Genomic DNA, 26,341 nt, shown 5'->3' on the forward strand with positions numbered 1-26,341 from the left:
GAAGCAGAGGGAAATCTGTCATCTGAAATAAAGCATTTAAATAATACATCCAAACATAAAGGAAGACGCTTTTATCTAAAGTGTCTTAAAGCACCATGTATTTTTACCAGACTGGGCCCCAGTGGGAGCCAAACCCCCAACACTAAGAGTGTATTAATGCACTGTACCCAGTCGTACGCACAGCCTCAACACAATGGAGCAGAATCCTGTCGAAAAATAAAACGACATCAGATGGAATTTTCCACAATTTAGACACATTAGTTCGTCATCGTCTCATCTATGGGAAAAACATGTTAACGCTTCGCTGCGTTTTATTTTATAACACATTTATAATGGCTGAAAAAGCGCATTATCACAGCTGCATGACTGTGTTCACTCATACATACTGTACATTCAGGGATACACAATCAGCCCCTTTGACAGTTTTCACGGTTGAAGGAGTGTGCCAAAAAAAAGGAGGCTGAAATCCAATGAGCGACAGAATATACGAATGTAAAATGTATACATATATACAGTACAGTGAAAAAGTCTTAAGCCACCATTAGATATATTGTTTTAGCAATGTTATCATGACTATATATACTTATGTCTTTATTAAAATACAAGAATATGTATGCAGAATTACAATAACAGACATTTCTCAGGGGAAAAAAAAAAACCCGAAGTGAACTTGAACAATAGCAGGACTCAACTGGAGTTGAACCCTAATATCATTGTCATTTCATGTTGGAAATATCTGCTGTCTATTATAGGCTTATTCAAGACATGCTTGAGTTTCAAATATACCATGTTGTCTGAGATTAAATCATTGAAAGCTTGCTAATATAATACAAGATAATATATATATATTTTTTAAATGTATTCACAAATGTACAAATCACAGATAGAAAGTCATAAAGTTACTTCAGGTAGGTCAACTTCGAAACTAGTGGCTAACTTTTTTTTGCACTTCACTGTATGGGCCACATATATTGTTGATAATTATTATCAACTCTGATTTACAGTATAATTAAATACTTTAATACTAATTCAAAAATGTATTTACTACCCCCTAAACATGCTCGTGCTTTCTTATTTTGTAACCTCTCTATGGCAGACCTTGTCAAATCTATGAATGTCAATCAATCAAATCAATTACATATAATCACAGGGACAATAGAGTCTAATAACATTTTTCAAAAGGCATATAATTCACAGAAGATAAACAACACAGAATAAAAAACCAACAAATTAGAATGTACACATAAAAGGTAACAAATAATTATTATAATGTAGGCAAGACACAACATTAAATCCTGAGACTGTAAAATAAACAAGGCAATAAAAACCTGTGAAGTACTTCCTTATCTACAGAATATGGATTAAGATTATATGAACACGTTGTACGATGCATTAAATCCACTATAACAAGGAAACAATCTATCGATTAAATAATCTAATAATAACATATTTAGACAAAATGAGACACAGAAACATTAAAGAAGGTGAACTCAAATGCATGTCTGTGGTTATAGATTTCATTAGACTGCACGTACAGTAAAATGGTGTGATAACACATCAAGGATAAACATTAGGTTATTGTTCAGACATGTTTGCTCATCAGCGTTTCTCTGTGTTATTGCACTGAGCAAGTGAGTTTTGCATCTAGTGAAAATCAAATGGTGAAGATGGAGAAGATGAATCTAGGGCACAGGATTTCGAGATGAACCCACATGTCCCCTTGAGGCTACTAGAAGGTTTCAGGAGAGAGAGAGAAAAAACCCACTGTAATCGTTTCTGCATTGAATGAATTACCGTGTGGGCTTAGGCTGCACATTTCTCTTGAATTTATTCATAGCAAATACAAAATACTTACAGCCATTTCATGGCTAAATAGGCCTGCTGCTTTCAAAAGAAATGACAAGCTGTTTTTTCTCTAATGTGGAGCCTGTAATGTAACTACTGTGGACGTCATTGTAATCCTAACTGCTCTAATCCTGCATTTGTTTTTCATACTCGTGGTGTGTTTGGGTGTCAAGGCAAAACCACGCTCTTATAAAGGCAATTGGTGTCAGTTGCTCTCACTGTAATGAAGCAGAGTGAATGCACAAAACACAGTTGCTCACGCATCATCATTAGAATGACCGTGAGGTTGCTCACCTCTGTGCATATTCTCACTTGATCCAAACTTTGTGCTATAGCTGGACATTACAACATAAAGTAGTGATGGCACAATATTCAGGATTATCGCAATAAAAATACTAACAATAAATTAATCGAGGTCAATTTCTGTTATTGTGTAATCATGAGTGGAGAGAACACTCATTACATTAAAGGGGACATACTGTATTATGCAAAACCACCTTTTTATTAGATCCTTATATTTGGGATTCTGGAGGACCTATCAGTTGGCAAAGTGTGAAAAAGATGACTTACTCATGTTTTTGTGGTCCTCCTCAGTCTAAGTACAGGAGATAAAACACGCAATGTGGACTTCCGCACTGATTGGGACATCACAATGAGCTACATTCCTGGAATTGTTGTCTCGCGGAGCTCCGCTTTGTCTGTAAAACACACAGGAGTGCTGGCGAGGGCAATGGCATCTGAAAACCGTAAGTCTGCGAAGTCCACGACAAGTTCTATTCTTGGCTCCACAGTGCAGCACAGAGTTCTACAGAAATTTCCAGCCTCAGAGGATTTATCTGTCCAGTGGATACATGTTATATGACAGCAATGTGCCTGCTAGAGCCTGCAAATGATCACTTTTCCAAATGCTGTTAGCTCCCAGTAGCCTCTGTGGCTGATGGAATTTCCTGTTCTTTAAGTTTCGTTTTACTTTTTTTTAAGGTGGACTTTTAAGGTGGAATTAAAAAGATACTACGAAACAGAGCTTTCTGAACAGGCTGTTTTGGCAGGGTGATTGAACTGCTGTGGTGATTCATTCTTATGGTATTTTGACCAAAGCATGTCACAGACTTGTTCATTAGGACACCAGGGAACTAGGTTAACCTGGAGAAATAGGGTATTAATATTTCACATGAGTAACTCAAAATCACGTCTACCTCACAACAAACAGTCCTAATGATTCATTAATTTTGTGTCACTATTAAAAAAAATACATTTAACTTAACTTAATCGTGCCATGCCTAATATAAAGCATTTATACAATGTTTTACTGGTGAATATGAGACTGGAATATGTTATATACAGTATATACTGTATATCATATTCAGTGAGGATGCCTTTTACAGCCCAGGAGATCAAAATGGCTGATTTTGACATATAATGCTTGCAGTTTTAAAGTTGAAATTTACAGTAACTTTACAAACCCAATCATGTCAAATGATTACTGAATATAATACAAAAATATTTTACAATGAATGGTCAGTTATTAAGAGCTATCACCATACATGTAACTACCATCACGCATTGTCTAAAGAGAGAAGCAAATTCATATTAAGCATCTTTTAGATCAGAGAAATAACAGGCTTTATGTTCATCCATCCATCTTCTACCACTCTATGCCAATCTCAGCTGACATAGGGCGAAAGGCGAGGTGCATCCTGGACTCTCACACTCACACTCACAGCTACGGTTAATTTCGAGTGTCCAATTTACCTAATCTCCAAATCTGCATGTTATTGGACTGTGGGAGGAAACCGGAGATCCTGGAGAAAACCCACGCACACACGGGGAGAACTATATTATGCTTCTATTCAACAACCAAGAGTGATCACTCTCTCTTTGCTCTCCGTGGTCCGTGGATTGCTTTTTGTAATTGCACATATCTGCAGGGTTTTTTTTAATCATGAAATGGCCAACAAAGGTTGACTGAACAACACATACTTTTTAAATCAATTGGACAGAGAATCATATACACTGTATCTCACAAACAAAAGAAAATCACAAACCTGGATAAATCAAAACACCAAGGAAAAACAACAACAATAACACATAGGGCTTTGGAAAAACAAAGCAGCTACTGTCGAGTTTGTAAAAGTAGAACACGTTCACAAGCTTATTACCAAACCGTATTTGTTCAAATGATGTATCCTTGCAATAGCAAACCTAGAAATACACCCGTTTACTATATTTAAAAATGACAGTGCATTCAATGCCTGAGGACATTTGAACACATATTTATAGGATCTAGGACATGCCATAAGTTCATTCATTTAGCAAGAACAGTCGTACACAAACATCGTGTTTTTATATATATATATATATATATATAAAATCTGAATTATTTGCTGTAGATTGGTCCATTGAACCATGTTTAATTGGTCAGATGTAACCTGCCTGTTTTAGGGAACTGTGCATGCCACAGTGAAACTATCCAAATGTCAGCTGAACTGCTCCCACTGTGGACGGAGATAAAGCAACAGCAGTAAAACAAACTAGTGTGAGTGACATCCACTCAGACAGAGAGACAAAAATCTTTTTGAGCCGAGACTAATTTGACTTTGTTGATCAAACTATCATCATGTGTTTTAATAGCAGCCATTAAATTAACTATCCTTCAAACTTCCTACTGCTGATTGCTCCAACACAGCAGTGATTAAAGGAGGTGTTTTATTGCTTTTTAATTACATTTCTTCAGCTCCCATTGTGTTGTTCTGAGTTTAATATTTCTCTCTAGTCAGCAATGCTGGCATTAAACTGAGCAGATATTTTGGTCCGCATCTTGTTAGACTTGTGTTAGGTTCAAGGTGTATTTATCATCTATTCGGGGGCAATTTGGTTCACAGCCAGCAGTAAGAATATAGACAACATATTACAAATACATACAACAAAAAATAGCAATGGGCAGTCGTGATGGGATCGGCAGTTCATTTGAGTGTACTGAATCACTTGAAACAGTTCATTAAAATGATTCGTTCAAAAGATTCGTTCAGTGCCCTGCTACGTGACTCACCTCCTCCCTGAGTGCAGTACGTTCACGGCGCGGGTCATTGAGTGAGTGACAGCGCGAATAAGATTCATGTCCTCAGCCACAATTCTCCAGTTCTGTGTGTCAGTTCGTTCGCGAGATTCACGTCCTCAGCCACAGTTCTCCAGTTCTGTGTGTCAGTTCATTCGCGAGATTCACGTCCACTGCCACAGTTCTCCAGTTCTGTGTGTCAGTTAATTCGCGAGATTCACGTCCTCAGCCACAGTTCACCAGTTCTGTGTGTCAGTTCGTTCGCGAGATTCACGACCACAGCCACAGTTCGCCAGTTTTCCGTGTGTCAGATTGTTCTCGACGCGAACAAGATTCACGTCCACAGCCACAGTTCAGTTCTCTCTGTCTCAGTTCGTTCGTTCGCAAATCATGACTGAGTCAGTGACTGACAGCGCAAATGAATCACAGCAGCACGGCAGACACAGTTCTTCTTACTAGTCACTCCCTCCCCGTTGGCGCACGTTGGCTGGCGTCGTTTGCCGAAGATTCACGAGTGAGTGACGGCGTCAGCGAACGACTTCACGAGTGATTCACAGATCGGGAACCAATCAGTTCATGAAGTGATCCCAGTCAGTTCGTTCACTCAAACGATTCGTTCTTTCAAACGAGTCACTCATGACCGACACAACACTAACGAGCAGCTGAACAGTTGGTTGTTTGCCAGACTAATAAAAGTTGGCATAAACTTGAGCCTGATGGTATGGTCATCAGTGGTTAAATCCTGGTTACATCTGAATGTCAGTTGTTGTATAAGTTTAAACACTAAAATGTGTGGTTTCAGGCTGAATTAATCTGTTACCAGTTAGCTGTGTTAAAGGGCAAGTAAACGAGGTAAACGTCCTGCACTAAACGTAAAAGCCCTGCACTGCTCTTCACCGTGTTTCTGTCAGTTATAACAAGTTTTATAATTTAAAGATCTGAAAAAATGTAATAAATAAAAAAAAACTGGTAAAATGTAATCCAATTAAACAGCCCTTTAAGTAGTGTTTACACACTAAAATACTGTATATATTTGTATATGTAAAATACACATACACACGAACTGAAAGGAGTGACTTCATATTAATCCATTGAGAAGATTAGATAAAGGTACATTATGCTGTTCTGATGAAATACATTTTGTCTTCTCACAAGACATACTAAGAGAGTGTCTGGCGCAACCTTGAATTTTACTTATCATAGAGAAGCGTTCTCTTTACATACTGTAAGTCAAACTGATGCAGTCGCAGTAAAAAGGCTGATCACAGAAAGGCTTCGGCTTGCATCAACAAACACACCCCACCATATATCATGTTAAATGAAATGCACCTATTACCCGGCAACCTGCCACTTCCTCTTGATTTACATCACCTTATGAATAAGAAAGCACTTCCGTAATATGTTTTGTTAGAGGGAGCGCGGACAGCGGCCCGCCCTGCCATGCATGAGAGCGCTTTATTTAGGAGTAATGATCTCTTTAGATCGCATGTGAGACGCCGTTTTGCTGTGTAGCGCGGCGCGTAAGAGTAAAACGTGAAAGCTTTTTTGAATTGACCGAGTGTGAGTGATCAAGCTTTAGTAATTATTGAAAGAGACAAGAGTGTAGAGAGAAAGCAAATGGACCTGATGTAGCAGCGCTGATGCAGTCACACATTATCACTTGAATAGGAAACATATGAGGCTTTGCTCTCGCTGTCTGTCACATCGCTGTGAGCATTTAGGACAGTTCTGTCTCATGTGTCACCGTGGCTCATTTCATTTAGTTGTAGAAGAGCTGCCAACAAACTGCTTTGTACAGCGACGTGTAGGTGAAACCAGCTTTTGCACCGTGTGGCTCCATCTGACTGACAAACAAATCTAAAGTGGAAATTGATAAGATGGATTCTGGAGGATGATCAGCAGCTATGTAGCTATGATGTAAACACTGCAATGTAAATAGTGCTGCACACAGTTTATTCTCTATTCACTACATGTGTAGGCATGACAATCCAGTCAAATAATGGCATGATAAACTATGTGTATTACAACGCACAGATCACAGTGGATCTACAAAGGCACAACACATTTAGTCACAGGTATCTGCAACTGAAAAATATGCTATTTAACTTTATGATTCGATTGTAATTATGCTCCAAGATATTCAAAAATTCATCCAGAGGGCTGGATTGGACCCTGTGGTGGATTGGACCCTGTGGTGGGCCGGTTTTGGTCCACGGCCCATACCTTTGACACCCCTATTTTAGACCTTTTTAACTATTGAAGCTGTTAACAACACATTTGTGCCATTTCAAGCTCTTTCAAAGACAGAATTCTCCAACTGCGTTACAGATATTCTTCTCCCGTAACAAAGAAATGGCTCAGCTAATAATGCTGTTACTGATTTTTATTTACATTTTTACAATCTGTGCTCAATAAAGCATGCAACATATAGTAATTTTATCATAGGATTTGGTATTGTCTTTAATTTTTTGTTCTGTTGGAGGGTTGTCCAATTCAGTGATTTTGACTAATATCGGACCCATGCAGATACCAAGTATCTTATCGGCTCATCCCTGTGCATGTGTACGCAGTACATGTCTTCATTTGTTGATGACTTTTAAGGTGTAAAAGGCAGCCGGTAAAAGTTAGACTTGAATTGTACGAAGAGCTCCGGTGTGGCTCTGTAGGTAAGTTGTTTGAATGAAATTCAATGATATACTTATACAATAAGTTTATTGACTATGAATACTGATAGCTCTATGACAATATTTATTGATGAAACTAAATAAATGATGAAAATAAATGATGCATAACTTGTTTTAAAGATGATTAAGTTCAATAGATAAACACCTCAAATGTTGAAAGAATGAACAATAGGGCTTAGGGCACAAAGTATTCTCTGATTTTTCATTACTTTACCCAATCCCTGCATTGATAAATAAAATATCACATTATTCACCACTTCACTGCCTTTTAAAGTTTCTTCTTTTGCAGCATTTTAATGCCCCGATGCCTCTGATTGTTGTCTCCTAATCCAGACAGAGTCACTGAGGTGAAGACAAACATCTATGTCACAAGCTTTGGACCAGTTTCAGACACAGACATGGTGAGAGCAGATATTGAACATTTATTCATTGTGTTGAATTATTCAGCCGTGTCACTGTTGTTGTCATTCCAGAGGATGGCCTTGTGCTGCCCGTTGATAGTCAAAAGAAGAAAAGACCCTTGTTTTGTTTTATTTTCAGTTTGTTCACGGCAAACTTCCCCTCCTTTCATACGCACCACTCTGAAGTGGGACCCATTTTTTTTTTTTTCTTCTCGCTACAAGCGTGAAGTCTATTCATCTAACAATTTTCATCTTATAAATAATTGAAAGTCCTCTTGTTATTCAAGTCACTCCTTTGTTTATCCTGGCCTGTCCTGATTATTATTCTGTCACATGCTCCCACCTTCACCTCATATTATCAACGTCCCCTCGAGAAGACCCATTTTCCAAGTGATTGATCTATTGATTTAACAGTTATGATGCAGTGGTCTCTGAAAGACATGTAAAGTAGGAGGCACTCGATTGAACGTAAATCCACCATTTATGTTGGATCAGGTCCCTGAGACTCACTATTAGACCAACAAATCTTTGATTGCAAACAAACAGATGGACAGACAAGGCAAACATCATTTCCTCAAAGTAGACTGGCTGAGGTCATCTTTGACTTAGCTTATATGTGTCCAAACTGTGTGAGCAGTAGGGTGTAATTATCTCTGTGAATGCTCCGGTTGGTAATTTTATATTTTACCACATGTTCATTAGCAAAAAAAACAAAAGTGCACAAGGCTGAATATATATGATTTATTTCAGGGTCTGCTGATGATGACAGATTTCTCGTAAAAATGACATACGGCCGGCAACAAGTGATATTTTTCTTTGACTTGATTGATTTATTCAGATATTGTAGAGCAATTCAACTGATGGCCGAGGTGGACGCATAATAGGATTTATGGTATTTATTGGAGGTCCAGTGACAGCCAGAGCTGGGAGAGCAGAATCGGAGAAGATGAAGAAAAAGAAGAAAACATATTGGATTTGGCTCCACGTGCATTAGACGAACAAAGAGCACGGAGCAACTGTATATTTAAACAAATTGGCCAAGAAGCTTTTACTGTCCAGCTGCGCACACAAGCATGTGCAAGACATCAAAAACAATAAATGAACAAATTCAATTTAGGTTTTCCAATAAATGAATTCAGTCAAGAAATTGTTAATTTTATATCATCTAGTAAAACCATGTTGTACTAATATTTTAGGAGCTGCTACTCTGTTGTTTTATTATAGCAGGATCTAAATGTCAAAGACAAACTTTATCTCCCTCTCTCACTTCTACCTGTTGTGTGTGAATCTCCCTCTCACACACACACACACACATTTCACACTTCAGTGCTCTCTGCCCTAAATCCTTTTTGATGTGGTTTATTTTGACAACACATGATTGTAGGTCAAGGAGATGTCTAGGCCTCAGAGGCAGCTAGTAAAAAAAATCAGCAGCTCAGGGAGCTGCATGGACCACACAGAGCTCAGGTCTAACCTTAATGGAGTTTTGACAAATAGAGAGAGCTGTAGTGCCCAGTTATTACAGTGGCTGGTGAAGTCAGTCGTGAAGAGCTGCTGCTGGTTGGCTCCCATAAAACACAGTGGTGAAAAGTATATATTGTTATTTTTCTGACGCGATAGGAACATGTTCATGTATGTGAAAAAAGGCAAAAATCTGTTGACATGGAGAGTTTAATGCATTTCCCCCTCTGCCTGCAGGAGTACACCATAGATGTTTTTTTCCGGCAAAGCTGGAAGGACGAGAGGTTGAAATTTAATGGACCAATGAATATTTTGCCTCTTAACAACTTGATGGCGAGTAAGATCTGGACTCCAGACACCTTCTTCCATAATGGGAAAAAGTCTGTGGCTCATAACATGACCATGCCTAACAAACTGCTGAGGATCCAAGATGATGGAACGCTGCTGTACACGATGAGGTAATTCAAGCACAAGTGTGTCCTGATCAAAACTACGGTAAAAAAAAAATATATATATATATATAAAGCATTTATGTGTGATGCATTTTGGAAATTGCGCGATCGATTGACACCACCCTCATGTCTGTATGATGAAATGTGTTGCTGCAGCTGTTGACAGTGGCTTAAAGGTGCAGTGTGTCACTTTTGGTGATTTATGTTGTTTTTATTCGGCCTCAGTTTGTTCTTTGTGAAAAGAAGGGTTAGGGTTAGTTGTCCTTTCTGTAATAACAGGCTGTGTCAAGCAATACTATCAGACTTGACTGAGGGACCGTTGTTGGGACCAGGTGTTTTTTGTGGAAGCTTCTTTGTGTTTTCAGTCATACTGTAACCTCCTCTGTTGCCGTTATATGTCTTGACATAAAATGAATCACTTCCTGTGTGCAGGGAGAGACACAAGCTACTAAACTGAGAAACACAGGGAGTCATTTGGAGCTGATAGGCTTAATTAGCACAGTTTGAACTTGTTGGACAAAGGTTAGAATGTAACGTGTGTTTAAAAGTTATGCACTACAATTTTAAGAGTCCCTGTTTTTCTTGCTGGCTATGGCTACACATTTGTAGTACAGTTCTGAGAGTGGTGTCAGTCTTTAAAAAGTGACCTCCTAAAACAGGGAACAGACAGTAGTTCCGTAGGTAATTTTTCTTGCAGATCAGTGGGGAAGAGGTGATGCTAAAGATCCCAATGTAATCCACTGATAATGCAACATTACAGATGCCATAAAGTGCCATAAAACCCCGAGAACATTTCACTACTAATGTTAAGATATGTGTACACAAAGCACAGTAAAAGCATGATTCAACCTTAATCTACAGTACAACACACATGAACAGTAACTCATTGGTCATAGTGTGGTACTATGTGTGTGACTGACAGGCGTAGCAGGTATTTAAAGGTTGAATGTGCAACATTATATGATCCACAACTATGTTCAATTGCTTTAAAATATATTGGTTTAGAATAAGCTTATAAGAAGCCTTTTATATGTATTATAGACAAGGGCCTAAGCGCCACCATGCTGAGATGTCATGTATCTACAGTAGCCTGAATGGACAAACCAGTCAGAGCATGTGTTTTGCATTTTACAGCGAAGGTTTAGGACACAGACGAAGACGAATGACATCGTTTCTGGGTTGCAAAGGCAATCGTAGTTCCCTGATGCACTTGGGAAAGGGAGGAGTGAGCTCACAGTGACAGTGATTACATTTACACTCCCTACTGTTTTGACCAACAAAGCATATTTTGGTCAATGTGCATTTCAAGAAAACCATTATGAAAGATAAGATACTGAATGATGATTTTGTGGCTGTGGTTGAATAATGCTTTAAAAAGCACATCCTGTGCCGTTTTCTTATCACATAACCGACCTGCAGTCACACACAAGTCTTGGTTTGTGCTGGCCTCGGCACTACTTTGTTTACTTTGCTCTGCTGATTACAGTTGGGGTTAATGATTTTTGTCTCAAGGCATTACAGATGGGAGCGTCTTGAATAGTGCATGAGGCTTGTGAGTTTTTTTTTTTTTTTTTTTTCTTTTTGTTTGAGAGCGTGCCTTATCTGTGCTCTTTACTTTTCATGCATTTGCAAAGTCTACTTAATTTTCTGTGAATTGGATGCAGGTTAACTGTGCATGCAGAGTGCCCAATGCACCTGGAGGATTTCCCCATGGACTTTCATTCCTGTCCACTAAAATTTGGCAGCTGTGAGTAACTCTGATGATGGTAGTACCTGAGGGAACTTTTAAGTAAAATGCTGTTTTCTTTTCTTCATTTTTCTCCTCACTGGTTCTTTGGCAAGAGAGCAGCCTAAGAACCAAGTGAAGCTGGAATGCATGGCTCAGTTTTACTGGCAGTGGCCTTAAACAAATTTAACAAATGATGCATCAGCAGTTTAATTGATACAGTGAGTGATTAAACACTGAGTGGAAAAGTCTATGGGAAATATGGAAGAACTCATCCAAATACTTTTAATTTGTGAACTCAACAGTTCAATTCCCATGGCTTCTTTACATTTGGATGAAGATGTTTTGCTTTAAGCTGCTTTTAAGATATTGCTTTAAAACAATGTATTATTATTATTATTATTATTATTATTATTGCTGTAATCCGAGCATCATTATTCATGTATGGTGGGTCATGTCTGAAATGCCTTGACTTCTCATGTTTTACTTTAAAAACCTTTATGTGGTGGCCTACAGTATTCAGATGAATCCATGAAACAACCATGAAACAATCTGCAGCATGACATGATTTACAGCATTTTTCAAAAATGTAATATATGGATGGAAATGATCTGTTTATTCTTTTCACCAGACATTAATTGTAGACAGACTATCTTTAAATGTCATATTCAGTCAGTGTACAATGTGAGTGATTGAAAAGGGCAAATTACACAATGCATCGATTGCCTGTTGACACTGTTCATCCTCAAACATTGAGATGTGTCTTCTATTGGCGGTGTTTTTGCTTGTCCAGAAAGACAGTTTCACTGAAACATTCTCTTACTAAACGTATTAATGGCTGTGGCTCCCCCAGATTCATCCCCTAAGGGTTTATCTTCTTCTCTTTTTTATATAAAAAAAAGATGCCTACACAATCTCAGAAGTGACTTATTCATGGACTCGAAATGCCTCAGACTCTGTGGTGGTGGAAGGAGAAAGCTCCCGACTCAACCAGTACGACCTGCTCGGACAAACGGTCGGACAGGAAACTATCAAGTCGAGTACAGGTAAGCTTTCAGTCAATTTTCACCTATCTGAGAAAGGGAAGGAAAACGCACACCTCAAATCACCTCTGCCAAGAAGGTTGTGTGTGTGTGTGTGTGTGTGTGTTTGTTTAACTGTGAGAAGTAAAGTATACATTTTGGATGAAGGTTTCTGTGGATGTAGGTTATGATCCAAGGGAGAAGTGAATAAATGTTAGTGGTGATCTGGATTCAGGATTATTTTTGTTTTGTTAAACTTGTGAGATAGGGGTTTGTTTTCACACTATGATAAACTGGTGGAGGTGTGTACTCTGCATGCATTCTCTTGTGAAAGCTTGTGTTATTTTTGTTGAATCAGGATCTGAAATGTCTCCGGTCAAAGCAGTTTCAGTGTGTATATCAAACCGTGAATACTTGTGCTTGCTCGGGTGGATGTTGAACTTGTTGTCCTCCTACATGTTGCAGCAGGAGGAGGAGGATGAAGCATTTGCTAAGTTCTGTCTTGTCATTTTATTTTGGCTTTTTGAAAAAATGCAGAAAACCATTTGTTCTTAGTTCCTCTGCTTGACAGAGATTCAATTCAACAAAACAGGCATTTGGCATTCACGCATTGGGAAGTCCCCCACTTTGTTCTCCTTTTGGTTAATTTGCATTTAGCATGGCCCGGAGACCCGAAGGGAGCATCGCAGGTAAGCTTCTGCTGTGTTTGAATGCAGCACAGTGTTTTCTTGGGATGGGTTTTTAATGGATGTCAGTAAAAGCAGAGGACAGATGCTGATGCATAACTAAACACAAGTAAGCACAGCTGTGTGTTGGAGGTGAGATTCTAATAAAGGATCTCCAGGAAAAGTAAATGGCTGCTGTGTTCTTCAGTGGTTTAAGTGTCTTCTGTCTGGGCACAAAGACACAGGAATGTCTAACACAAGTGCAGTGAGGCAGGAAATGACAAAGGAAATCTATGTTCTGAGCTCAGGAAGGGAATGAGATGGTGTGCAGTGAAAATGGGACATTCCACATTAGCAAGTGGATCCAACAGCGACAAGCTCATTAGTGGACAGGATAATTAACTGTGGTTATGTCTAAACATGGACTTGAAGCAAAAACGGATAGATAACATTTTCTTAAACATACATGAACATAGTGTGCATACTTTAATCCAATCACAGCTTGACCATAGACACTAGGAATGATTCCCATGAATGGAGTCGTCACAACAAGTCAGAGTGTCTTACACTGCTGGAGCGGAAACCATCGCCGGAAGTCAGCAAGTGAGTCACGCTAGATTTCGTAGGTCCTTTGCAGACAATGACAGTGGCAACAGGAGAGTGGGATGTGTTGTTGCATTTTGTCTGAGTGTTGCCGGCTATTCACAACGTTTCCAGACTTTTCGAACCTGAGGCATTTCAAGGCACTTTTGGGGTCAGTCTCTTTGTAAGTGTAGCCAATCATTCAATTGTTGCACTATTATTCTGTTTGGACTTTTCGTTGTTCTTTTTTCTTTACGCAAGGTGTTTAGTTCTCGGTCTGTTTTTTTTTTTTCTTGTGTGTAACTCGTTCACTTTTGATTCCCTGATTGTCTGCCCCGCCCTGATGTGTTTCACCTCACACATGTGCCTCCCTGCTGTATGTAGTCTCTGTGCTCCTCAGTGTCTGCATTGGTCCATCACTTCACCCCATGGAGTGGGAGTGCAGTATTGTTTTTAGTGGCTCTGTGTGTCTGTCTGTCTGTCTGTGCTTCCACACTTGCACTTGCCAATATGACCAACAGAGGCCGCCAGAGGCTTGTTGCATGAATGGGGTGAAGTCTGCCATATCTGATTGCCTTGTTTTGGTTTGGTTTCAGTGTTGCTCTATTTTCTAATGTTCTATTTCATGTGTTCCTGGTCAGCTCCTCGTGTTTCTGCTCCATGTTTTTTTTGGTTTATGTTTTACTCTTTACATTTTGCTTTATTAAATCCTCTTTGTAAATTGTTTTTAATCTGCGTGTGGGTCCTCCATTTACACACCTGTTACAGCCTCTGTCATTTACAGTACCTGCTTTGCTTGTTTCCCTGTTGCAACACCTCAGTTTTGGGTATGTATAGCAACAGTTGTTAAAATCTGCAGGGCTGAAATTTAACTTGCAAATGAAAACAACACAGTTAGCTAAGTAATTTGCAATATAATTCTTCTATTTTTGATTATTCTATGCCCATTGGAAAAAGTGCATTAGAGTACAGTTGTGATTTTTAAACGTAATTTTTGTAATGCTCCATCATATTTTAAATCTATAACACAGTAAACATCACACTGAAGCTTTAATTTGAAGCTTTACTGAAATCACAATTAGATATTTTACCTTAATCATTCAGTCTAAAGTATCCAGTTTTTGTCTGATGATTTAAAATATTGTCATTGTTATTCACACATGCTATGAAGTCAGGAAACATGACAGGCGAATAGCAACGGTAACAGACTGAGGCTGAACACGCTGTTTAAGAAATGTGTTGTATTCAAGACAAGTTGTCAACTTATACTCATTTATGAAGCGCTTTTATCAAGCATATTGTTTACAAAGTGAATTCAGAAACGAAATAGCTCAAGCACGGCGGGGGGAAATAGGCTATGATATAAAAGAGAGAAAGAGATAATTAGGCCTAAAAATAGAAGCAAAACATCTCAAGCAAACACACTACAACAGATGCCAAGAAACGGGGTCAGATTTCACATCTGTGTGTAAATGTATATATATATATATATATACATATATATATAGACACATTTATGTATATATCAACACATACAGTGCCAGTTCTGTGTTCTTCTTGAGTTCTGGGTACAGGAAATGTTTAAACCGAGCAATAATTACTGAGGTGATTGAAAAACACGTGTGGATGAAACAGCACTTCTAAATAAGACACATGTAGAAAATGATGGGTCTTTTCTGATTATGAGGAGCATTTTATGTAGCATGTGTTGTTTAGCGCTCATTCTGTCGTTCACTGTACCGTGATGAATAACATGTAGGTACGATTGCAAATAACACCCCAGTGGTTACTAACAGAAAAATAAACACCCTCCAGGGTGCATAAAAGCAGAGCACAAGTGAAGCAGGTGGAGGATGGGTGGAGTGGAGCAGCAGTAACAACAGCAGGCACACGTCAGCATATGAGTGATTGTGAACCAACTCGATGGTCTTTGAATAGACCCCCAGATCAGTGCAGTGAGATGTGAACGCTGTGGATATAGCTGGGTAACTAATACAGCAGAGAGCACAGAACATGTTAGGCTCTAAATCCTTTAACACAACATCAAAGGAGATGTTTTCTCATTATTATATATAACAATTATAAGTGTGAGTCTAAGAATAAGTAAAAACGTGTGACTAAAGCCATGAAGAACCTCATAATACTCCTGATAGATGAGGCAAAATGAAACTTTTTGTAAAATCATAGTGCCCATTGCCATGGTAACAGTGCAGGTTGCCATGGAAACATAAGCATAAACTAATCATAAAGCATGTACATATATAGCACTTTTCAAAACAGAAGTCACAAAGGACTTAACAAGCGAGCTTTAAAAAGACACAACCAGTAAAAACATACAAGATTAAACTGAGGGGTTCGCGTGAAGAGAAATTGCTATGCTTCTCCCACTTTTTTCTACATTTGATGTTGTTTAGGAGGGAACTGCGCAACCAAGCAGATTAACCTCAGAAGTTATAGCAGAGAAGTAGGTTACATTTTTAGCAAAATATTTTGGCTAATGTAAGTACACTATTGTTATAATACACACATACAAAAAACCAAAACATTATTCCTTTTTCAATGGAGAAATTTACCAAAATTAAATCTTTAAAGCTGCCATATGTAAGAATGTGGCCAAAAACAGTTACTACATTCAAATTCAAAATACCGAGGTCTTTTAGGTTTCGTATTCTGACGTAACTGGCAACCCGCGGTTGCTCGGCAGCTGAGACTCTACTGACTGCAATGATTGGTAGACGGCGGTAGGTGGCGCCACATGCCAAAATATGATTTCAAAACATAAACATGATTTCCATTCATCCATTATCTACCCCTTTATCCTCCACCAGAGGGTTTTTTAATGCAAATATTTTGGCTGTACTGTTGTTGTTGGTGAGTTCAGTTTGTTATATGAACATTATTCCTGAGTCTGTGACATATTAAGAGGATTTTATGGCCAGTTGCTTTAGATTTATTACATAATGCACCTTTAAAGACACACATGTCAAAGAAGTTAATGATCCATGCTACTAATATTTGCAATGCTTGTAAAACCCAGGCAATCTATAGTGAAAGAGAGTTTATTTCTGTGCTTGTCAGGATTGTAAGGAGGAGCAAGTTCTTGTTGAGCTTTAGAACCTGCCAATAAGTGTAAAATCTGTCCCTCACTAGTGGATAATTGGCCGACAATCGTGGGCGTCTCTTGATTTTACACATTTGGTATTTACGACTGCACATCGATTGGGGGTGAGCAGAACCCCGCGATAACCAATCAGAGTGAGTTGACCGGGAAATGGATGTTGCACACTTAGAATTTAGAATCGTAACTTGTACCAGCCAAGTTGATTCCGTCTTCTCAGCCATGACTTCATCCACAATCTTTTGCGTTTCTCAGCAGAAAACATTGCACACACACAACAGCTATTAACTGACGACACCGACAGTTCGCCTCCATGTCCGTTTATATTCTGAAGTCACGTTAAATCATGTGAGTTTCTGTGAGATCCCAAATCCCTGGACTCTCCTCCCTGAAATGGTTTGATTAGACACCAAGTGTGTCGTTTACCACGGTTTTAAAATAAAATAAAATTTGAAAATCCATATTGGAGCCGGCAATACATAAGTTAAGTAGTTTGATGAAAATAAGAGAACAAGAAAAGCCATTGTTTGTTGTTGAAGTCAAATAAAAAAGTGTTGCAGTGGGTGAAAAATCTAAACGCTTGTACCATCCTCTGTGTCAGTGAGTGACAGAACTGGTCTAATTATAGTCGCACTACTTAGTTGATGAAATGGGATGTATGAAGTTTTTTAAATACAGTTCTCACTGTCTGATGATGATGATGATGATGGCAATTATCCATGTGTAGGTGTGCTATAATTACAGAGAAAGTTTTTGTTCATTTTTGGTACATTTTGATTAGCATATGCACAATATTGCTGAAACCATTTTCATTAAATTCCATATTGTATACTTTTAACCACTGCAGTATGAAAAGCAGTTTGCAGAAACTGATGAACTTGCTTTGAAATAAGAATGTAAAAACTGCTTTGTGTGAACCATTATGAGAGGGAATGGAATGTGAGATATTAATTGTGAGTGACAGTTATAAAAATGTTAAGAATAAATAGCATTTAATGATCCTGAAAAGGAAATATTGAGCTTGGAGTTATCAGCTTCAGAGTCAGGTGGTTACATTATGTACACGTGGGTCCTCCTTAATGCTGCTCCATGTTTTATTCCTTAAACAATTCCAGGTTTTTGGATTTACTGAACAGAATTACTGAGATTGCATGTGATATTTCTTTCCTCTTTACCTGCTCATAAAGTGATGAAAAAAGATTTATCAGCATTTGAGATCATTTCTTTGATTCAAATAAAGGTAAGAAAAACAGAATCATGGCATAAATTCTGCGCTGCAGTTTTAAATTTCAACATATCTGCCAGTAAACAGACTTTATAGTGTTCCTGAGCTCCATCGTCCTCCCTTTAGGTATCAATTACCAGTATACAGTATTTCCCAAGTGACTGCATTTCACTATCAAGGGAATCCCTGCTTAATTGAGTAAGAATATCCTTTCATGCACTAAATGCCCCTATGTAGGTTAAGTGCTGTATGATGCCTTGGTAGAAGGCAGCATGCCTGCCAGTGACTGCTCCTCTTGTTTAACTAGTCACTCCACATTATCTGATTGGCTGACTTTAAATTAAACATTCATTACTAGTGTGTCAGTGTTTGGTGTAGCATTCTTGCAAACTAGGTCATTTGGCAGGAGTGAATGTGCTCTCAGGCTTCACAGGGACGGACATCTTGCATAAGCCTGTGAACGCATCAAAACACTGTTACATAAAAATACATACATCTCTTTTTTTGTCACACATCGTGTTCGACGCGTTGCTTCTTTTGTAGTTTTACATGCATTGCACATAAGATACTGTGACCAAACACAAATGAGTGTAGTAATGTTTTTTAATTGTATATTCATGATGTATAATAGATGAAGTAGCAGTATTATCATCGTTTTGCTGTTACAACATTTTCTGTCTGTCTTTAATATCTGCATTTACACGTACAGTTTAAACATCTTTTAAGAAGAGGTGGACATTTTGTGTTGACACATACAGCAAACGGAGAAAAAGTTCATGTTCTTGGTCATGTGGTGAATATAAATACAATAGTTGCTCTATTTTCTGCTCTGTTCTGGCTCAGGAAGAGGAAACAAAACCGTTTAAGTGTGAGCAAAATACAGATGTCCCATTAAGCTTATTCTTATCAATTATCAACATTTAATCAAACTAGTGCAGTGCCCGGAGGAAGTATGTATTCCTATAGTGGGAGCTGAAGAAGATGTTTCAGTTATTGTAATGCATGTTAAGGAATGTAAAGGCTAACATCACTGCCGTGGCTGTCAGTCACAACAGCTAGCTACGCTAATGCTAATCGAAAATGGAAACATTTCCGTTGTGCCTAATGAGGGTGCACAGTGTTTTGTATTATGTTAGCCCTACGCTAATGCTAATTGTAGCCTCACTAGCTTACCTTTGGAAACAGGTTCGCCACAAAATAGTAGCATGCTAATGCTAAATAAATATGTGCTTGCGTATTGGTGAATGGACACCTCGTCGTTTCAGTATAGCACCATGTTATGCGGTGAACCGTGTGAAAAAATGTCTCACCCACCGTGAGCACAGACTTATCACTCCCACCTCCCTGCCCAAGACAGCACAGCTGCTGCTGATGAGCCACTGTCTGCCTTGTGTAGCGTGATAAATCAGTGAAAATTTAAAATCATTGAAAATTGAAAAGAAAATCAAGGAGGCACACCATTGGGCCATGCTCAACCCATATCCAAAATCTTAGGGCGATCTGACTAACGGTCAGCGAGATATGCCTGTCACAGACACACAGACAGACAGACAGACAGACAGACAGACAGATAGACAGACTCAACTTGCTTTAAAGATGTTAAGATGTGCTGAAATCACAGTGGCTTTATTGGAATTCATTAATTCCCTCTTTGAAATGCGGAACTGTATAAGTGTACAGTTGAGAGAGAGAGAGAGAGAGAGAGAGGGAGAGCCTTATTTGTCCTGTGTGTCTGGAGAAAGCCCTCCATGTCAACGCAATATCATCTACAAAAACACCTGCGGCAGGCATAATTTCAACATACAATCTGGATTAAATCTTACCATATTGAGCAACTATTTGTTCAACTATTATATAAAGGCTATTTGATGGAAGAATCCTATGGTCAAGAGGAAGTCGTGGGTTGCCAGTTCAAATCCCAAGTGTTGTCCACTATTCTTGCACCAAATGTACAGTATGTGTGTTCAATAAGGATTGGGTTAAATGCAGAGGTCAAATTCACGATTACTAATTGGTGTTTGTGTGCAAAATAATTATACTGTATTGACAATCTCCATCATTTTCAGCCTGTGTTATCTTCTTTGTATGTCAGTGCTTTCTGTGTTTCTTTTGTTTCGTTGCTTTATTCCTGTTTTATTGTTTTGGATTTTCATTTTCTGCAGTAAAATGTCTTGGTTTTAATGTGTTGCAGAAAAACAAAACCTGCTATAAATCAGTGTTTTACTGAGCCATGACAGTTTAACTGTAACAAGTTAACTGTCACTTTTTCTGTAACAAAAAAACAACAAAACAGCAACATTGTTTTATCGCACCTCTTAAGTGTGATAATGTTTTATATTAAAGTTTAGCAATTTATTGTAGAAGCATTAGTGACTTTCCATAGAAAAGAAGCTAAACCTGCATTTGATCACTGATCAGCAGAGAGGTGGCGCTGCAGCAGCAGCTTGTTAACCTGTGCACTGTGACAGACAAAAGCTGCTTTTGGACATGCAATTCATCCATACTTTTCTTTTTTTTTACCAGACTTTGCCCTGAGGAGCTGTGTATGCAAACACAAATGTCCAAATCGCTTGAACTAGAGATTCAATGAACTTCACCCTCCCGACCTCCTGATGTGTAAACAGGGCTGAAAGTGGCCGACGCAGCAAATGGGTTCCTTTGTTTTATTAAGAATATCACAGTGTAAAGTTGTAGAGATACATGTATCTCTGTACAGTACATTTGAAAAGCGTGTTGTCTTGTGTGAGGATGTGCTCTCTGTTGGACAGTTTACACCGCATCACATGTCCTGAACAAGAGAGGGATTCTGTGTTAATGAGAAACCGTGTATCCTACATCTGTAGAAAACACGTTAGATTACCATCTTCATGCTATAATTACTGTCTACCATCTCAGTGAAGCGATCACAGGCACAGGAGAGAGAGAGAGAGAGAGAGAGAGAGAAAGAGAGAGAGAGAGAGAGAGAATTCAGCCACATCCAGTGGATTCCTTGCTTCGCCTTCCCCCGTAAACGCAGGCAGCAAGGCTGGCATGCAAATTAAATTACAGAAGATATAGAGCTCCATAGGGTGCTGAGAGTGCACTCAATTCCTCTAAATTCCTGTGTGTGTGTGTGGGTGGGTGTTTGTGTTTGTGTGTGTGTGTGTGTGTGTACAGTGACAGAGTACTAACTGCTAGAAAGGCAGGCAATACAACTACACTGCTATAAAAAAATCTTTTAGGATTAGTCCCTGGAATTGACCCTCCCCTCTTCCCACTGCTGAAAAGGACTTCCCTCTTGCCAAATGGTGGCGTGTATCAAAGCCTTCATTTCATAATTGCAGCAAATAAGCTATGTTTTTCTATGTTCTGTTGCCATGGGTAACACATCTTCTTCTCATGTCTAATCTTGGCTTCTCATTGAGATCTCTTCCATTTGGCCTGCCTGCTTCAGCAGCCCTGGCACAGTTTCACGGCCTTGTCAGCTATTAGGCTTTGGTCGGTGTCTCGAAAATCATTCTGCCCACTTTTCTGTGTACGAATGGATTGTTATATCCAACATGTGGAGGGACACAGTCTAATCTATGTTCAAGACTGCTATAGCTTATTAAAGATGTAGCCTTAAGGATCATTGTTATATTGTTACATGTCATATTGTAGTTGTTTTATTATTAGAGAACAATCTCTTCTGGTAGTTCTGATGGATAAAACACCTTTTTCTGCGCAACTGGGATGAACAGAGAGTGGACATTATGTTAGTAGTGATACATTGGGTTGCCAGGTTTTAATATGACAAAGTCTGAGGAGATAAAATCATCAGTACAGATGAGGCTATTGTTAAAACAGTAGGGATTAATAAAAAAAAAATTGTGAAACAGCTGATTTTAGAAAAGAATATTACTCAAGGAGCAGTGGAGTGGTTAAAACTGAATGTGTGTAAGTATAGTGTAGTACATTACTTAATTAAAATGACTACACACTGTATAATATGTGTAGTGGTGAAGCTTTAAACTGGCCTTTTTGTATTATCCACAGGTGAATACACAGTGATGACGGCTCATTTCCATCTGAAAAGGAAGATTGGCTACTTTGTCATCCAGACTTACCTCCCATGCATCATGACTGTCATTCTTTCCCAAGTGTCTTTCTGGTTGAATAGAGAATCAGTGCCAGCAAGGACTGTGTTTGGTAAGTATCACTGATGATTATGTTTCTTTTCTATTAGATTCACAATAGACCTAATATAAGTTATGGATGTGTGATCTTAACATGCATGCATTTCATCCCAGCCCATGTCAGCATGGGGACATGAATACAGTGAATGGTTGAAGTGACAAACAGTGGGTGAGGACGGAAACTGGATGAAGAATAAAGTAGTGACATTTCTATAGTTCTTCAGCGCTTTTTTTTCAATCCAGTTAGACGGGGCTGCTTTTGGACATGTAGGTAAGCCAAGTGGAACTAATAACAATGATCTGAGGCTGGGTAGCTTCAAAAAGAGGCTACAGAAGTCAATAATCTATCGATAAATGCAAGGAATGGCTGTCTGTCTGCCTGTCTGTCTGAGGCTAATGACATAACGGGTCACCTGACAGACTTCAAAATTGGCAGATGACTAATTAAGGGCACCAGTTTGAAGAGTGCCGATGGTGTTTGGATAAGAAATGCAAGACAATGGGTACAGTTGCTTTTATAACATCTCGGTTGGATTATTGTAATTCTCTGTATGTTGGTTTAGACCAGTCATCTGTCCAGTGACTCCACATCACACTTGTGTTGCATTCTTTTCACTGGCTTCCTATTGGTTTTAGGATTGATTTTAAAACGCTATTATTGGATTATAAAGCTCGTAACGGTTTGGCATCATCTTACCTCTCGGAACTTTTTTTTTGTTTTCACGCTCCATGCTGCGCTCTGAGGTCTTATAACATGCTGCTTTTTTGAGATATAATAACCACAATGGATTATTAATTAATTGATTTTATTTCACATAAATTGTGTCTTTGTTGTATGAATAATAACTCAAAGGCTGTTTTCTTGTCTTTTCTGCAGGTGTAACCACTGTCCTCACAATGACAACGCTCAGCATAAGTGCGAGAAACTCCCTTCCCAAGGTTGCTTATGCCACTGCCATGGACTGGTTCATCGCCGTCTGCTACGCCTTTGTCTTCTCCGCTTTGATTGAGTTTGCCACAGTCAATTACTTCACAAAGCGTGGCTGGGCCTGGGATGGAAAGAGTGTTGTGAATGACAAGGTAATGAGAAGCGAAATGTGTCTTTCTGACAGGCTCCATTTTCAAAGTGAATAATTAGCATTGCACTGAGGAAGTCAACACTTGCACACTGCTGTAGAAAAACATGAGGGGGGGAGTTTTAACCCTCCACACGTGAAGCCAAACAGTGTTGTACCACATTTGCACCAATCACCTGCTGCTGTCGTCTATAACACAAGATCGTGGCATAACTGTAACTTGTAGAATCTATAAGTTGTCCTGTATGAGATATTAACTTCAAGGTTTAAAAGAGGAAGATTGTATTAGACCTTTAAGTGCCATCAACGCACTCTTGTCAGTGAACTATGACGTGGCCTGTGGCAAAGCACTTAACGCTCACCCTAACTGCTGCAGGGAAGTGACTCAGCGTCTTTAAGAGTTAACGCCTGTGATAATGGTACCTGTCAGACTTCCCTTTTCTGTCAAGAGGGACATTGATTCACAATACCGATAAACTTTAGAGACCAAGCAGAATGTAGTAATGACCAAAAAACTTTGCATTTTCAGTGTAGGTGTAGTGCAGCAAGAATGAAGAATGTCACCTGAAATAGGAACTAAATATCTAAATGATTTTAACCACAGTCTACATCCATTGAGTCAGACGTGGTGTTTATAATAATAATAATATTTATGTTAAGATCTACAAATCAGTGGCACTGACTATCACAGAATGTCTTTACTTTTTTTTGTCTTTTTTGTCTGTTTTTTGTCTTTTCTTTTCCAGAGTGTCATTTTATCTTCATGTTTCAAGTTTACCTTTTGTAAGGCAATGTAATCTACAGGTTATTTTTAAGAGCACATTAGCTACCTGGAAAAATACATTTATCATATAAAACAATACATGCTAAACACTAATCAACAAACTACGGAGCCCCCGAAGTGACATGAGAAAAATCTCGAGTTTCAAAGTGGAGTTTCCAAAAAAATATAAAAAAAGAATTTCTATTTTTTTTTCATCACTTTCATCAAACTCGAGATCTCGAGTTTCCAAAAAATCATATAAAAATTTTTTTTTCTTCAAATGTTTCTTTTTTTTGGAAACTCGAGATTTTGACTTTGAAACTCGAGATTTCAAAAAAAAAAAAAAAAGAAGATTTTTTTTTTTTCCTCATGTCACTTTGGGGGCTCTGTAACAAACACATCTCATCTTCTTCTTTTTTTTTAATTCCCATCATGGTAGTGGTAGCTCAGTAAACATGGTTATGTCATTGGGCAAAATAAAAGGAGAAAAAACATAATATTCAAGTTACAACTATACTTTTCCTATGTGAGGAATCTGTACACGTTATGTAACATCCTTAAAACAGTTAAAGAGCAGAACAAGGTGGGACACGTTACAGAGTGTCTTTTTCTTTGCTGTCTCTGCACATTACCACAGTGTCACCATCATCATTAAAATGTACTCTTAACTCATAGCTGGTGTCAGAACTGCTCCACGTAATCCTTGTCCAATATTCAACAGAGAAAAGAAAGAGCGTCTGTCGTCAAGAAGAATAACGCCTATGCCGTAGCAGTGGCCAACTACGCGCCAAACATTACCAAGGACACTGGCTCGCTTCCAACCATCGCCAAGGGTGGAGCTGCAGATTTCAACAAGGCCAAAGCAGATGGCAAAGCTCAAGAAGCCAAGAAGACGTTCAACAGTGTTAGCAAAATTGACAGGATGTCAAGGATTTTGTTTCCGGTTCTCTTTGGCAGCTTCAACCTTGTCTACTGGGCCACCTACTTGAGCAGAGAACCCATTATAAAGGACATGGTCCCCTCCAATTAAAGACCACTTTCAACAAGTTCTGTTGTGGGGACAAAGAGACAAACCAAATACCTCCAACAACTGTGTACAAATACCTTTGCAGAGTGAAGTTCTGGATTTGCAGTATGATCCTCAATCTCCGCCTGTTTTCTACACCGTCTGCAGCACTTTTGAGAAGTCTGGCTTTTGTAAATCTGTATGTATATTTATATTCATGGTTTCTTTGTGACATAATCGTGTGATACTTTGACTAGAGTGCATATTTCCTTTAAAGTATGTTTCCTGTTACAGTATGTGACCAGTGTACATACAAAAAGAAAAGAAAAGACAAGAAAAGAACATTAACATGCATTTCATTTACGATTACTTCTAAATGTGTTGAATTTTGCTGGTAATGCCCTGATATTACAGTATATATGTGCGTTTTCTTTCGAGTGAAAGGGATTGCTTACATTTATTTCCGTCTTTGCCAACTAAGAGTGTTATTTTTCTGTTCAAGCCAATGCAAAAACAAACTTGTATAATATTGTTAGAGAGTAAGAGTGTGTGTTATTATTTATGACTACAGATATGGGACTGAAATCACACACTGACCTCCAGACTTATTGAGCTACAAAAAGCCAAAAGGCTATTAAAATGAGAAAATATGTGTGCTGTGCTAATGATACAGAAAAAGTATTGTGAAAAAAGTATTGTGTGTTGAGATGCTACAAGCTAAACTCAAGACAAAATCAGTTATTCATTATATATATATATATATATATATATATATATATATATATATATATATATATATATATATATATATATATACTGAGACAAAGACATTGTTCTGTTTGTGATGTAAAATCCAAAATGGAAAAAATACATTTGAATACAATCACAAACATTTGACTTAAACAGAATAGAAGAGTAAAATCATCCTCCCAGTGATATTACATTTTTTCCAGTATTCAGTCAAACCTGTTTTTATCCACAACTGACAATAATATCTGGATATGATGATTAGAATGTTAGAAATTGATTTTTTTGGGGGAGATAATTTATGTTTGAAATTAGGCTGAACAAACACAGTAAATGTGACTGCAAGCAACATAGAGCTA

At 38.4% G+C, this 26,341-nt stretch overlaps 1 protein-coding gene across 1 annotated transcript; it reads left to right on the top strand.

Moving 5' to 3' along the window:
- Positions 1–7,967: 7,967 nt before the first annotated feature.
- Positions 7,968–25,259, top strand: gabra2b (gamma-aminobutyric acid type A receptor subunit alpha2b; the record flags this gene model as incomplete). Its single annotated transcript, XM_083891092.1, has 7 exons — positions 7,968–7,985; positions 9,684–9,904; positions 11,563–11,645; positions 12,527–12,670; positions 22,251–22,403; positions 23,268–23,470; positions 24,951–25,259. Exons 1-7 carry the CDS (start codon positions 7,983–7,985, stop codon positions 25,257–25,259), a joined length of 1,116 nt encoding a protein of 371 aa, XP_083747218.1. The 5' UTR covers positions 7,968–7,982.
- Between the last annotated feature and the right edge of the window lie 1,082 nt (positions 25,260–26,341).

The sequence above is a fragment of the Microchirus variegatus genome (assembly GCF_963457635.1).
Source record: "Microchirus variegatus genome assembly, chromosome: 6".
Classification (NCBI taxonomy): domain Eukaryota; kingdom Metazoa; phylum Chordata; class Actinopteri; order Pleuronectiformes; family Soleidae; genus Microchirus; species Microchirus variegatus.